General features: G+C 43.4%; 1 protein-coding gene across 1 annotated transcript; it reads left to right on the top strand.

The window, feature by feature from the left end:
* The first annotated feature begins 1,429 nt into the window (after positions 1-1,429).
* On the top strand, positions 1,430-10,137 carry LOC112568687 (ammonium transporter Rh type A-like). The gene is made up of 9 exons (XM_025246117.1): positions 1,430-2,017; positions 3,452-3,644; positions 4,035-4,185; positions 4,485-4,629; positions 5,242-5,543; positions 6,644-6,777; positions 7,529-7,671; positions 8,310-8,426; positions 9,523-10,137. The coding sequence occupies exons 1-9, from the start codon at positions 1,864-1,866 to the stop codon at positions 9,597-9,599; spliced, it is 1,416 nt and encodes a 471-aa protein (XP_025101902.1). The 5' UTR covers positions 1,430-1,863; the 3' UTR covers positions 9,600-10,137.
* Positions 10,138-15,680: the final 5,543 nt, after the last annotated feature.

The raw sequence follows: 15,680 nt of genomic DNA, 5'->3' as shown, positions 1-15,680 counted from the left end.
TCATACTTCATCACAACACGTGCCAGGTCATCTTGATTTTACTGGGCAAGAGTTTGGGACTGAGTTAAAGAATAAATCGTATGGGTGACCTCAAAGAAATCTGCCAACGGCTATAGGCGTCTGCTACATGAAAAATAGCACAAAGAGTACAGCAGTCTGTGAGTAGAGGCACAAAGAGTACAGCAGTCTGTGAGTAGAGGCACAGAGAGTACAGCAGTCTGTGAGTAGAGGCACAGAGAGTACAGCGGTCTGTGAGTAGAGGCACAGAGAGTACAGCAGTCTGTGAGTAGAGGCACAGAGAGTACAGCAGTCTGTGAGTAGAGGCACAGAGAGTACAGCAGTCTGTGAGTAGAGGCACAGTGTACGACAGTCTGTGAGTAGAGGCACAGAGAGTACGACAGTCTGTGAGTAAAGGCACAGAGAGTACAGCAGTCTGTGAGTAGAGGCACAGAGAGTACAGCAGTCTGTCAGTAGAGGCATAGAGAGTAGAAGTCTGTCAGTAGAAGCACGGAGAGTGTAGAAGCTAACTCTTACTAAAGTCGTGTGGCCACTGTTCTGTCTTTGCTGTACTAGGGATTTAAACCAGCACACGCTCTCGATCGTCGTAGGCCATTAAAGCTTTATTCACAATTGAGTGGAGTAAATATCAGTGTCTTGAACTTTTATTTGACTTCATGTTTCGTTAATTATCTTATCATTTTTATCTACAACTAACAAATCTTTATTTACGAATGCAACAGAATCGGCAAAAATTATGTTTATTTACTACATCTTGCCGTCCATTTTAAGAAACTGAAACACTAGTGCACTACTGAAGGCTCACCTACCAACTGCTAACAGGTGTCACTAGGTCAGGCATGGCGTGATTACCGTTGTGTACCTGGCCCAATGGTCACCTATTTATAATTATTAACAGATTTTCACCTCGTTAGTTATTTTTCATTGCTACATAGGATCGAGTCTTCGCAAAACTCTTCACATCGGTCATAAATATATTTTTTCTTTCGACTTCTACCTCTTCTTCACCATATTGTCGTCACTTTACATTGCTAATGACGACGACGACGACGAAGTCCACCACCACCACCACCACCAGCTCTATCTCTGCTACTGAGACCAGCTACATGCCACACACCACGGCCCGTACTATTGAAGGCGAAGGGTAGGTAACCAACTAAGGAGAGAGAGAGGTGGCGCGCGACTGGCTGCTAACGCCCACGCCCCACCTGAGCACCAGGTTTGGATTGGTTGTAACAGACACACCTCCACTCAACCAGCTGACCTGACAGCTTCTTTAGAGTGTAACGACAGACATAACTGACATCTGTTCCTGCTGAATACCACCACCACCACCACCACCACCACCCACACCACCACCACCACCACCACCACCACCACCACAACCACTGAACACTATAAAAGTGCCTGGAAGTGCACTGAACGACAGCTGGGCGACAAGCAGGACACATTCCGTTTGCACAATTGCATCGCTGAGCAAGAAATATAAGGCTGCAAATGCCATCGTCGACTTTAGAGGAAAAAAAGTGAAGTTAAATAGAAAATTGTTAGAGTCAGCAAGACGTTCAGTCACCCGAGGAAGGGGCCATTTCTCGAGTGGATCGTGGACTCTCGCGCCAGATGAATGTAGGAGACAAGTTGTGATGACAACAACGTAGAGTGGTCTGGCACTTGAACTTTACATTTATACAAAAAAGACTGAGACCACCAGACAGCTGTTTCTGTCATCAACAGAACCTCCATTTAACAGCAGCTTTTGGAAAGGGGAAAAGACACTTTCGGCTGCTGTGACAAATTCACCTGTCAACATAAATACACACCTGAGTATCTGAAACAACAGACGACATGATGAAGATCAAAGCACAGGGCATCAAGCTGGGAGCTGTCATTTTGATCGCTGAGATAACCTTCATTCTTATTTTCGCTTTCCTCGGTGACTATGACCTCAGTTCTTTGCCTGACAACCCGGGGGACACATCGGTACACCTAACATATCCCAGTAAGTCGTCTTTATCTGTAGTCCTTTCACATTTCACTCTTCTTTAGTCATTTAAAAGTCTTCTTTAGTTTTGTTTGCTGTGTTCTACATTCATCTTAGCTATTCTCGTTGTGAATTCAGGTTAGTTTTCTTTGTTCATCTGACAAGTATTCTCTAGTCGTCTTATTAAGTATTCCTCAGCAGCATTTCAAGGTATTCTTTATTCATTTTACAAAGTATTCTTTAGTCGCATTACAAAGGATTCTTTGTAAATCCCATTAAGTATTGTGCATTCACCTTATAAAGTGCTAAAGAAAAGTGTGCTGGCCAGACTTGTAAAGTGTGATGCATGAGGCCGAGAGGATGAGGACGAAGCAGCAACTAAAGCAGCTTTGTGTGTGTCCTCCTTACAACATCTGTAGACTGTAGGACAGACCGACACTCAAACATCCAGCTTTCTTGACGGTTTATCATGTAGTTAACGGTGTTCACTGTTACAGGATGTCGATGTAATGATGGCCGTGTGTTGATGCTCCTTGTTAGTATGTTTCTCTTTGTGTTTCGTGTTCTATGTTGATGACCATGATGTTCATCGGAATGTTCTTAAGCTGATGAAAGCACCCCGGTATGGGAGGCTGTTTTCTATGTTTACATCTCAATGTTCTAAGGGACAAATAATATATCGACATCAGTGTTCCGGGATGTTCACAGTGTGTTGACGCCTCAGTGCTCAAGGACGTTTACAGTATGTTGGCTTCTCAGTATTCCATGGTGTTCATAGAATGTAGGCGCCTTAGTGTTCTAGGATGTTTAAAGTATGTTGACGTCTCAGTGTTCCATGGTGTTCACAGTGTGTCCACGTGTCAGTGTTCCATTGTGTTCACAGTGTGTTCACGTCTCAGTGTTCCATGGTGTCCACGTCTGAGTGTTCCGTGCTGGTCACATCACAGTGTTCCATGGTGTTCACAGTGTGTTCACGTCTCAGTGTTCCGTGGTGTCCACGTCTCAGTGTTCCGTGCTGTTCACATCACAGTGTTCCATGGTGTTCACAGTGTGTTCACGTCTCAGTGTTCCATGGTGTCCACGTCTTAGTGTTCCATGGTGTTCATAGTGTGTTCACATCTCAGTGTTCTGTCGTTTTCACAGCGTGTTCACGTCTCAGTGTTCCGTGGTGTTCATAGTGTGTTCAAGTCTCAGTGTTTCATGGTGTTCACAGTGTGTTCGCGTCTCAGTGTTCCATGGTGTTCACATCTCAGTGTTCCGTGCTGTTCACATCTCAGTGTTGCGTGGTGTTCACAGTGTGTTCACGTCTCAGTGTTCCGTGGTGTTCACAGTGTGTTCACGTCTCAGTGTTCCGTGGTGTTCACAGTGTGTTCACGTCTCAGTGTTCCGTGGTGTTCACAGTGTGTTCACGTCTCAGTGTTCCGTGGTGTTCACAGTGTGTTCACGTCTCAGTGTTCCAGGATGTTCACGTCATGATGTTCGTGGGCTTTGGTTTCCTGATGACCTTTCTCAAGCGTTACGGCTACAGCAGTGTTGGTGTCAACATGCTGGTGGCTGCCTTCGTCCTGCAGCTCGCTCTCATCGTCAGGGGCTTCATCCACTATGACATCATTGGAGGCCAGCGCTTCCAGGTCACAATTGGGGAGTACGTAGTTCCAGCCCTTGAGCTTTCTTCACAGCAGAATATATATATAATATATCTCCTACTGTCACTAAATCGGTCTAAGACTGTAGCAGTATTTGAGAACAATGCATAACAATGTTGACTGTAATCATTGTTTTCGTAAAGTTGAATCTGTTTCGCTGTTTTAGGTGGTGAGCAATTTTAGAGGCAATAGACTCTGGCAACGTTTGGAAGTAGTCTCTCAGACTGTAATCATCTTTCGGACTTTGCAGTGCTGTACCATCTTTTAAAAAGAATAATCTCGAGAAACCGTCAGTGTTGTCTTCAATTGTAACCATGTCTTCTACTTTTTATGCTGTTGTTTCCGGACTTTGTAATGCTGTCTCTATGGTTGGTTGTTTTTTTTTTCAGAATGTTATCTGCAGACTTTGCGGCAGCTGCCGTGCTTATCTCGTTTGGCGCTGTGCTGGGCAAAGTCAGCAGTCTTCAGCTGCTCATCATGGCCACCATCGAGGTCATCCTGGCCCAGCTGAATGAATACATCGGCCTCCACAAGCTGCACGTGAGTTGTAGTCGGCCGTTAAGACGTTAGCAGCTAGTAAAGTTAAGGGCTAGTAGGATAGACATCAGGCTCATTGGGAAAGGTGCAGCAGCTAGTAAAGTTAGGGGCTAGTACACGAGGCCCGCATCCAAGCCACATATCAACGCACGTGATTTTGTTCCTGTAAAATTTGGTTTTGCATAATTATAATCTACAAGGGCTGGTAGATGTTTCTTTGTTGTGTAGCTTGCAGTACCGTGAGAAGTGTGACAATTGTGACTTTGTTCTGACAATCTCTGTGGGCTTTGTGGTTCTGGCAGGCGTCTGACATGGGCGAGTCCATGTACGTGCATGTCTTTGGCGCCTACTTCGGCCTGAGCGTGGCGCGCGTGCTGTACAACGAGCACGTGCACGGCAGCCGCAAGGAGGGCCCGGTGTACCACTCCGACATCTTCTCCATGATCGGTAAATCATCTCAAGCCGTGACCGACAGACACACCCATACACTTCATATAAATGCTCCTTTTTGTAATAAAACTAAGGTTAAGGTTAACGACGACCGTGTTAGATTGCCGACGAATGCCGCAACGCTTCAGGCCGGTGGAGGTCATTTCCTGTTCCCCCACAGTTGGGTGCAAAGGTCAACCTCTTCCGCAACAGATCCTGGTCTTCTGTTTTGTGAATAAGTCAGTAGTGTAAGAAGTGTTTGGAGTCAGTTTTATGGATTGGGCAGTCCTGTAAGAAATGTTTTGAAGTGTTTTGTGAATAGTGTAGTTCTTTAAAAAGTGTTTTGAAGTCCACACACTCGCGTTTGACTGAGTCTACAATACACGTCTTTCTAAGATAAGCATTTAGACCACGGTGTGCTCCACACGAAGGCAATAGACGAGGGTCTGATATGATTAAAAACCAAAGCTCTGAATATACTACACGACTGAAAATCATTACATACCTGTCTGACACATGAAGGAACATCATCCACATGCCAGCATTTTGAAGATGACTGAAAGAAAAGCATCTTTACCGTGAACGCGATCGAAGGCCAGATATACTGTATATAGATATTGTGTGTTGCAGGCACTGTGTTTCTGTGGATGTACTGGCCAAGTTTCAATGCTGGTGCCGCTGAAGGCCATGAGCAGATGCGGGCTGTTGTCAACACCTACCTTTCCCTTTCTGCCTGCGCCATCATGACCTTCGCCCTCTCAGCCCTTCTGGACAAAAATGGCCGCCTGGACATGGTGCACATTCAGAACGCCACTTTGGCCGGAGGCGTTGCCATGGGGACTGCAGCAGACATGCCGGTGCATCCATGGGGCGCACTTCTTATTGGATCTGTGGCTGCCATCATCTCTGTCCTCGGATTCAAGTTCCTGACAGTAAGCAAACAGCGTGGGTGTTCTGTAGGGATGGGGATGGGGATGCAGAGAAAGCACGTAGCCTTATTATCTGGTGTCTTTGAAGGGCAAAGGGAGGGAGGGGTAGATAATAATGTCAAGAGGAGTGAAAGACAAATTTGTAACCTTTGTCTAATTTATAAATACATACAAGTATGCTGAAATACTGCAAAGTTATTTACAAACAAATGCAAGAGCCATTGCGAGATTTTTTGAAAGACTGTCAGATAAAATGCACACCGACAATGTACACTTCCTAGTAGCATAAGAGCCTGCCAGCATGTTTGCGAGACAACAAGAGTATAGATCGAGTACATCTATTGCCATAGTGCAGTGATGCCCAACCTTTTTCGGCCTGCGGGCCATATCCATTTCGGACAGTCGTGTCGCGGGCCACTTCACCGCAAAAATACAAAAAGGAAAAAAAAAAATAGAGCAGATAACATGTTTTATTAGAAACAAGTTGTACTTACCATTAATTATGTAGTAATTAGTGGCATATTTGAAGTTGTTTTCCCGAAACCAACTTCTGAATGTCCGGCCTCATCGTAGAGACACCAAGTCGGAGCACTGAATCGAAATGTTCGTCCATCGAAAAAAAGATTGAGAGACGCCCCTACGTGGGGATAAATACTTCTTCCTTTTTTCTTTCGTTTTTTTTAAGGTCTTCTTTTATTACTAACATGCCGATTTCCTGCACTGTGGGCAGAAGTTTCGCGGGCCTGATGGCACCGCGTCGCGGGCCGGATATGTCCCGCGGGCTGTAGGTTGTGCATCCCTGCCATAGTGTATTTTGGGCAGTCTGGTGGCACTGTATTAAAGCCCTTGTCACAGTGAGAATCGGCGGCCTCGTGTTCGCATCTCGACTTGGGCAAGCAGTGTTTTCCTGGGATCTATCTTTAGTTGCTGGCTTGGCGTGTTCAGACGGTATAAATGCTGCTATTAGTAGGTATGCGAACACTTAACTATATATACCTGCAGAATATCTCCATTATCCTACTGCGCACTATCATTCTGTTGAATAATTTCACACTGTAGAGTATTGTCACGACAGAAATGTAAATCGTTTTATTGTGATGCAGCCGCTGCTGTCGTCCCGCTTGAAGCTGCATGACACGTGCGGTGTCAACAACCTGCATGGCATGCCGGGATTGCTGGCGGGCATTTCTGCGGCCGTCATGGGAGCCCTATCCTCACCTGACACCTGGGGGGACAGGTAAGAAGTCAAACGGGGATGCTTGTATATAACATTACCTAAGGTACAAAGCTTGTAAATTTTGTTACCTATTTGTACATCTTGATGAGAGCCACAGCGATAACTGTACGTGTTTACATCCACTGCTTCCTTTAAATATTTCTACGTATTATTATATCTCATTATTAGCTTTTTAAAGTTTAATTAAAACTTGTCTGACCTTGAACTTGCCCTATGGCAAAGAAAAGGAAGATGAGAGACTAAAGTTTGAAGTACTCGCATCCTTTGCTTGTTTTCACGTTTGTCTCTGTTACTCTGTTAGTTCAAATTTAGTTAAAAAGCCTTGATAAACAGTAATGACAACCAGGAAACCGTGAATGACAATAATGACACCTTAAAATGAGCAAGAAAGTGTAGAAACGTAGACAATGTGGGTTACGCAGTTTGGAAAATTTAACTCTAACCCACAGATATAAGATACAAAATTAAAACAAACACCAGTAGGCCCATTGAAGGTCTCCAAAGTATCCTACGAGGTCTGACTAAACCCTGAGGAAACTGGTCAGAGACATGAGAAGTGAGTAGTTCTCCCGAGCTGGAAGTGTGAACATGATGTCTTTTGTCCACGTGTGACTCTTCTTGTTGTTTTGATTTCATTTTCTCACGCAGTTGAAGCTAAAAGATACCATTGCATTTTTACATGTGGCTCTATTAGTCTTCTCTTTCTCAAATTCTGTTACGCTTGAAACAAAAGAGTACAATTCCATTTCAGTATGTGCAAAATATTTCCCGCCCGTGAGGGATGTGGTGACAACTCCACTGACTTGAACAGGTCAGCACTAGAGCAGGGCGGCTACCAGATGGCAGCACTGAGTGTCACTCTGGCCATTGCCATTGGTGGTGGCATACTGACAGGTAGGGCATGAAGCTGGACGTGAAGCACTTCCTAATAAACATGATGTAGGGAAGTAGTTGCAGTAGTTGTTTCTGACCATCTACTATCAGTTCGTTAAAAAAATTATCTCATCTCTCCAGGTTGCTTACTGTTCCTATGTTTATTTAACAATGTGCTACATGGAAACAAACAAAAACAAACTGTAATGAGTTAATCTGCCCTTAGTTTATCCTGGGTTTTTTTTACAAAGTAACTGGGCTGCTCTTGCTTCTTATTTATGTCACAATGCTCAAGAACACTATAGCACCAACTGATGTTAATCTTTTATTAAAATTTAGTATGCTACAAATATTTTAGCACATTTTCATATTGATCAAAACCCTCACACTGTAGAATTTCAAAGAGACAAGAAATAGTGTCTTGCGGTCTTTATTTTTCAATTTTCTGGCCTTTTGAGTGCTGTACACAGATCCCTATCTAAGTCTTCTGAAATTTTATCTTCAAACACCCTGACTTTTGGGGAATATGTTTTTACAGTGTTTTAATTTGCAAGTTTATCCATAAAGCGCTGTGCTTTCTCCATGAGTTAAGGTTAGCTATTCACATATCATTAACCCTAACACTTTTGTAGAGTATCCTCAGATTTTGTCCTTTGCAGGATTTATACTGAAGATTCCCTTCCTTGATGCCCCAGAGAGAGACATGCTCTTTGATGACCAACACAGCTGGAATGTTGCTGAGCAACAATTCCCAGACGTTCTGGTTGAATCAGAAGGCAAGCACGAGAAAAACAGCATGACCTACATGTAACTGTAATGTTGAGAGCCTACCTTCACACATGACCTACATGTAACTGTAATGTTGAGAGACCTGTCTCTATACATGACCTACATGTAACTGTAATGTTGAGAGCCTGCCTTCACACATGACCTACATGTAACTGTAATGTTAAGAGACCTGTCTTCACACATGACCTACATATATGTAGACATGTTTTTTTGCATGCACCCGAGGCTCACTAGCTTTGGTTCATCTTTATTAAAATATCTTTATGATAACACAACATCTATAGCCGTTATTCAAGGCCAAACGGTCATATTGTCATGTTTCTCAATGATCATGTCTCTATATGATAATGTCATGTCATGTGTTGTAGTAGCCACGCCACTGTTGTTATGTCACTATGTGGTTGCACCTGTACATGGCCAGAAGCTAGTAGTCTATGTGTTGATGTTTCTCGAGGAAGGCCCAGGATGTCTTTATAATTCAGTCATGGTGTAGTTTGCGGAAAACCTCACTTGATTCTTGCGTCTTGCTTTAAGTTCTGTAACAAATACATTCCCTCTTCTCTGCACTCATAGTTTTTCTGTGTTTGTTTGTAAATTATTTCTGAGATAAAAGTATATTTCTCATAGCTTCTTTTCTTGTACTTTGAAAATGAAGCTGAAAATGCACCACAATACAATATTGTACAGATGTCGTTATTTTTGTCTACAATATCAGACTTTGAGCAAAGTACTGATGTGATAAAGTTTTTTTGTGTGTGTAACTTTCCTAATATTCCAGTAAATAATCTAAAAACCTCGCAAGTTACCTTTCTGCCAATTTAGCAGAGAAGTCAGTAATCACGAAATAATTGTTAATGATTATGAAACTAATTATTTTCCATGTAATCAAATATTTATAGTAAAATATTATTCATGTGTTAAATCTTCTGTAGTCGTTCAGTAGTGTTTTGTATAGAAATTGTATTCTTATATAAAATGAAGTTGCTAAAAACTTGTGCTAACAGACGATTTTGTGCTATGTGAGCATCGTGCGTGTTGTCAGCATCAACAGGCGCTTGGTTTGGGCTTTTTTGTGTGTGACAGGAGGTGAAGTTGTCCAACTTTTCCATCCAGCGGAGTATGAGAAAAGTGTTGTGACTAGGTGTGAGGGGAGTGAGTAGATACCCACATTCTGCCTGAGAGACATCTAACCGCCACAAAATGGCTGGCAGGGTATGTCAACTCCGCCCACTCCCCACCCCTCACATAAACAAGCTTGAGCCTTGCAATCTATGGCGTCTTCCACAAGCCCTGAGTTCTCCAGGATTTGCTTGAAAACCTGGATTTCCTGGCTGTAGTGAGGGAGAACCTGGATCTCTTGGCTGTGGTCAACTATAGCCTGGACCTCATGACTATGGCAAATACCTGGAGCTCCTGGACGTGGTAAAGGGCAGCCTGACACAGAGAGACAGCCTTGGTTGTTGGGGCCAAGCTTGATACAGGGAGGAGGATACTTGAGAGAGAGTGATTGTATTGTAGAAGTCTGAGACTAGCTACGTCCCAACAGTAGTGAAGCGGGAGACCCAATCTCCTTCGGGTACCGAAACTGATGAACTATAGCAAAACTATCATCTAACGAGAAATTCAACAGCTTTTTGTATGTGCTTTTTCTGAAACCTCATGCTGTATTTAAAAGATAATAAAACTTGCTGCTAAACAGTTGTCTTGTAATAACCACTTTATACGCAAAGGAAAAGCCAGAGAGAGACACACAGGTGCGCGTGAGGTGAGAAAGTCGTTCAGACTACAGACTAACCAAAGTAAACGATGTAATGAGACAGAGAGACACACACATCGCCACCCAAAAGAGAACCTTTTATCAACAAAAATGTAGGAATAATTATACATTCAGTTTTAACTTTATTTTCTTAACTAAAAATTTCAACAATAAACAGGTTTACATATTGCTATTCATGATTGTCGTGGTGTGTCTGAGGACTCAGCAGATTTCCATTCTCGAGCTCACATGCAGTCAAACATTTAGTAGTCATTCCACAAGTCCACACACAATGCCAGTCAATCCGTAAACAACCAATTTGGGTGACAAATGAACATTATAACCTAGCTGAATGTGCATCACGAGTAAAATTCCTTCCTTCCTTCTACACAAGCTTATTCACTCGGGCTTTTCCCGTTGCCTTCCTACACTGACAACGACAACGACAACGACAACGACAACGACAACGACAATGACAATTCTTTATTTGTCAGAATAATACAGACCTCACCAAGCGTGACTGTCACATGATAAAGACTAGAGACAGAACTCCGCAATGGGAATGTTTTGTGAAGCTTTACAACATCACTAACTCAACCCCTTGAATCCATACAAGCAAAAAAGGTAATATAAGCAATAATGAAATAAATATAATTAAGGTAAAGAGACAAATCGTGTTAATAAAATATATATACAGCTACATGACAGTGTATACAAATCAGGCAAACTTCTCTTTACAAACTCTTATTATGTCATTATTTACAAACTCTCATTATGGTTGTAGGATCATGGACGTGTATCCACCGCTGAATCTACCCGGTTGTAGTCCGTTCAATCTTTCTCTTCTCTCTCTCCATCACTCTTTCACATTTTATGGATAACTATCAAGTGTCACCACACCGAGGCCGTTTCGGCGTTAAAGTAGGAAACTGGTTTTACTCCACCTTTGTCCAGTCCTCATAATCTGATCCGACTGGTTATTAACTGTGACAGATTTATCGCTACCACATTTCTCTAGTCATATTTCGCTGTTTGAACTAAAACTCAAGCTATAACAGCCTCTCACATCTAGACCACCTTAGTGGTAGTCCTCCTTCCCGTCCCAAGAGTTACATCTGGCAGGAGTGGGGGGGGGGGCGGTACGAGGGAGGAAGACTCTTGGAGACGGTAACACTACAGAGTCCTACAGTCAGTCCTGGTGTCCAGGTGTTGGCCAAACACATTCCAATAGCCAGCCCCGCTCCGTGTCCGGCCTGATAGAGTTTGTTGAAAACTAGAGAAGTATATAGCCAAACACCGGGCCGGACTCATATACTCGTATACTGAATCATTAGACTGGTATCAACCTATGGTTCACTTGTCACTGGCACTTGAGAAGTAGGAAAGGAAAGGTCACTGAGAACAGGACTGGGTTTGGGAGTGGGTTGCTCCGAGTCCAAGTTTCTTGACCTTAGGGGACGCCTGGTGCCTGTCGGTGTTTGTACAATATATGACCGCGGTGCACACTGCTGCTGAATGGCTGCTGGACTTCCCCAGTGCTTATCACCATCTAGCTTCTGTAAAACAGTGTCACCTGCATGAAGTTCATCAAGTGGTCGCACACCGTGACGGTTGTCAAAACAGTTCTTGTAACACTGTTTCGTCTCTGCATCGCTCGCTGTTATCCAATTATCCAATTTCCTTGCCTTAAGGTTCTCAGGCAAGTAGGTAATGTAGTTTTCAGTTTTCTACCACATGTTAATTCTTTTGGTATTAAAGGTTCCTTTGCTCTGTGTGGGTTTCTTCTTCTGGCAATGTCTGCAATTTTCGACAATTTTTCTAATCTCTGGCCACCAAACTGCTGCTTTTGTTCTCTGCACTAAGTGATTCATTGATGACCTTAATTATCCTCTTTAGAAGATCATCATGAAGGGGCCCTGGCACAGCAATACTTGTTCCTCTGGTAAGGAGACCATGGTGCACACTAAGTTCTATGCGCACTGCATAGTAGTCACGAGGACTGTCCTCTACCCCTGTATTTATTTTGGCCACCCTTCATTAGTGTAGCGAATAGCTGCTTGAATCTTTCTTTCTTTGTTTCTGCTACAGTCTCTTTTAGACGCTTATGAGAAGCTGCACAAGAACATGAAATGTCTACACTTCTCAAATACACTTTAACATCTTCTGAAAGTGTTGTAATGTCAGACTGAGCATCGGTTAACTGCGAACATCTGGACAAGGCATCTGCAATGATAAGCTTCTTCCCAGACACATATTCGGTGATGCTGAATCTCATGAGGCCCATCAACATGAGTTGGCATCTGATGGAGGTATCTTGCAAGTCGCGATTGTTGATTAGTGGCACATTAGGTTTGTCATCAGTCTGTAGTCGAACACTGTCTACACCAATCAATTATCTGCTGAACTTTTCACAAGTCCCAACTGCTGCTAGTGTTTCTCTCTCTATCTGGGCATATCTGCATTCACTAGCAGTCAAGGTTCTTGAACAGAATGCCTCTATCTTTTTCACTAATCCTATTCCTGCTGCTGCTTCTCTGCTAAGCAGATTTTCACTGATAGCTTGCATGACAAAGACTCTTAGTGCATAAAGCTGGCCATGAAACTCTTGTGCAGTAATGAACTGTCCATCACACTTCAGGGCTCCTCCTACACTTTTAAGCACTACATCAGTCTTCAGTAACTTGGGACGTGGTGACAACTTTTTAATTATGTTAATGAAATGACAGAAACGTCTGCCCCTGTGTGAATTTTGAACTTGACATGACAACTGCCAAAGTGAAGTACAGTTGTCCATGGTGGTTCTCTACTGTCACTGCACAAAGTCCCAACAAAATGTTCCTCTACTTGTTTTTCTTCAAGTGCCTGCAATAACTTTGTTCTGCATACTGTAGCAAAATTTCCAAGGCTACCACACTTGTTGCAATTCTTTCCCTGAGCTGGACAAAGCCTTTTGTCTGTGTCAGGACACCGAGTAGGGTCTCTCGTTCACTCTTTCGAGCACACCAGCGGGGTCAGACCATTGCCCGTTCTTTCTCGCAATAAAACAAAATGATTTGCCTGTAAGAGTCTGCCTGTGTTTACTTAACAAAACAAAATAACATAAAATCTTATGAACTATTTCCTCGGGGTACTGTAAAGTGTTCTTCAGTTCAAATAACACATCCACCAAATGCACTGAATATCTTATACACCAATAAAGCACTGTCTTGGCAATGGCTCTCCCTGAGAATCACCACCACAAAAATCCACTCAATCTCTTATACACTAGTAAAACTGTCTTGGCAATGGCTCTCCAAACTTCCATCATTCACGCCCTTTCGTCCTTGCACGTGCGCTTAGTCCTAGCATTCTGACTAGGTCCATGACAGTCTGCCACAACGAGTACAGCTGGACACGTGACATGCTGATGACACAAAGCCACTCTTCTACACTCTAATGCCACGACAACCACTGGAGCATCGCGAGCTGTCAGCTGCACCTTTGCACTGACCATATGTTAGCTGAGCACCACCACTACTGCCACTACCACCGGCACTACCACCACCACCACTACCACCGGCACTACCACCGGCACTACCACCACCACCACCACCACCACCACTACCACCACCTTTACCACTACCACCGGCACTACCACCACCACTACCACTACCACCACCACCACCACTACCACCGGCACTACCACCACCACTACCACCACCACCACTACCACTGGCACTACCACCACCACTACCACCACCACCACTACCACTGGCACCGGCACTACCACCACCACTACTACCACTGGCACCGGCACTACCACCACTACTACCACCACCACTACCACTATGGGCAGCGACGCCGAACGCTTCATCGTCTTTATCTCGTTGGGTTGCACATCTGAAGCGCTGAAATCTTTGCTTCCACTCGGGCCACACTTGGCTGAGCAAAGTTAAATTGTTCGGGAGCTCTACATGGAGCCATTCCTGTTTTGATTGATGCTTTGTTATAGAACTCAATCCCACTTCTGACACCATGTATAGTGCCGCGTCCCTACAACCGACCAACACTAGACACTGTTGTAGATTAATGAAGCAGCATTAATTAAAGATGAACAAAGTGGCGCTACCGGCCAGCTCAAAACACTGAAGGGATCTGACTAAAATCCATCTAAGTACCCAACAAGTACCAGAAGTCCAAAGCCATCAACTTCTCGGTGTGACTATTGACAACAATTTGTCTTGGTCCTAACATATCCTAGCCATAAGCAAGACTATGGTAGAGAAAACTTTCTCATATCGACAATTAAACGGTTTTTAAATCCTCACTCTCGGAAACTGTTATACACAGCCTGTATTTAGTCGACCGTTGATTCCACCCTGTAGGACTCTGCTAGTGGTGCTGTCATAAGGCCTCTTGTCAACGTTCAAAGTTCAGATATCACATTGGTGTTACTCAAAACAAAAATACAGCCTCATAATTCCCCATGTGTGTGGTTTCTGCCACTAATAAACAGACTACAACTCAACTGAAGTATGCTCGTCTATAAAATACTTAGTCAAAATGTATCCTAGACTTTCTATACTATTTTTTTTTTAGCAAACTAAAACAAGAGGGTGCCTCAAACTCAATACTGCCATACCGAGAATAAACTTATTCAAGACGAGGCTGAGTATCCCGGTGGTGTTCCTTGGAGCAGTCTTCGATGACACCTCCAACAAACTGAGTCAGGTGTACACAGGTTCAAAGCAAGACTCCTACAACATCTACAACACAACCTTGAGTTGCTGACAGAGGCTTCCCACTCAACTTAAACACCTTTATATTGACAAAATGAACACGTACCACGTGCTACTTACTCATTAATTAAAAAAAGACCATGTCAAATCAGACATCAACCCCCATCTTTATGGATATTCAAAACTTTCTTTTGTCTGTTGTGTGATTTTAATGCCTTTGTTGAGAAATAATGTAGTGGTTCAGTTTTATCTACTTAGAGCGAGGGCTAGATGTCACAAATTATCAGTTTCGCTTATTGTGTTACCTCTCGAGAATAAGTGTTCATTTGTCATTAAAGTACTAGCATCGTTAGATGACTAACGCATCCCATCATTGCATAGCAAGACCTAGTCTGCGGCCATGTTATATAAATGTGCGTGTATGTGTGTGCACGCATACAATCCTACATATCCCGACAAGTAGTATACATGTACAGTTGTGAAACACACACTGTAATAAAGGGTCAAAGCTAACACATTGCAATCAAGGGTCAACACCAACACACATTGCAATCAAGGGTCAACACCAACACACATTGTAATCAAGGGTCAACACCAACACACATTGCAATCAAGGGTCACACAACACACAAATCAAGGGTCAAACACCACACACACACACAACAATCAAGGGTCAACACCAACACACACACAACACCAACACACATTGCAATCAAGGGTCAACACCAACACACATTGCAATCAAGGGTCAACACCAACACACATTG

This window comes from Pomacea canaliculata, linkage group LG7, assembly GCF_003073045.1.
Source record: "Pomacea canaliculata isolate SZHN2017 linkage group LG7, ASM307304v1, whole genome shotgun sequence".
Lineage (NCBI taxonomy): Eukaryota > Metazoa > Mollusca > Gastropoda > Architaenioglossa > Ampullariidae > Pomacea > Pomacea canaliculata.
Note: the sequence above shows the minus strand (reverse complement) of the source record. Positions and strands in the feature narration are given on the sequence as shown.

Coding starts and splice junctions, on each gene's coding strand:
- LOC112568687 (XM_025246117.1), top strand. CDS start 1,864: ATGATGAAGATCAAAGCACAGGGCATCAAGCTGGGAGCTGTCATTTTG. Junction 3,645..4,034: donor TTCCAGGTCACAATTGGGGA/GTACGTAGTTCC, acceptor TTTTTTTTTCAG/AATGTTATCTGCAGACTTTG. Junction 8,427..9,522: donor CGTTCTGGTTGAATCAGAAG/GCAAGCACGAGA, acceptor TGTGTGTGACAG/GAGGTGAAGTTGTCCAACTT.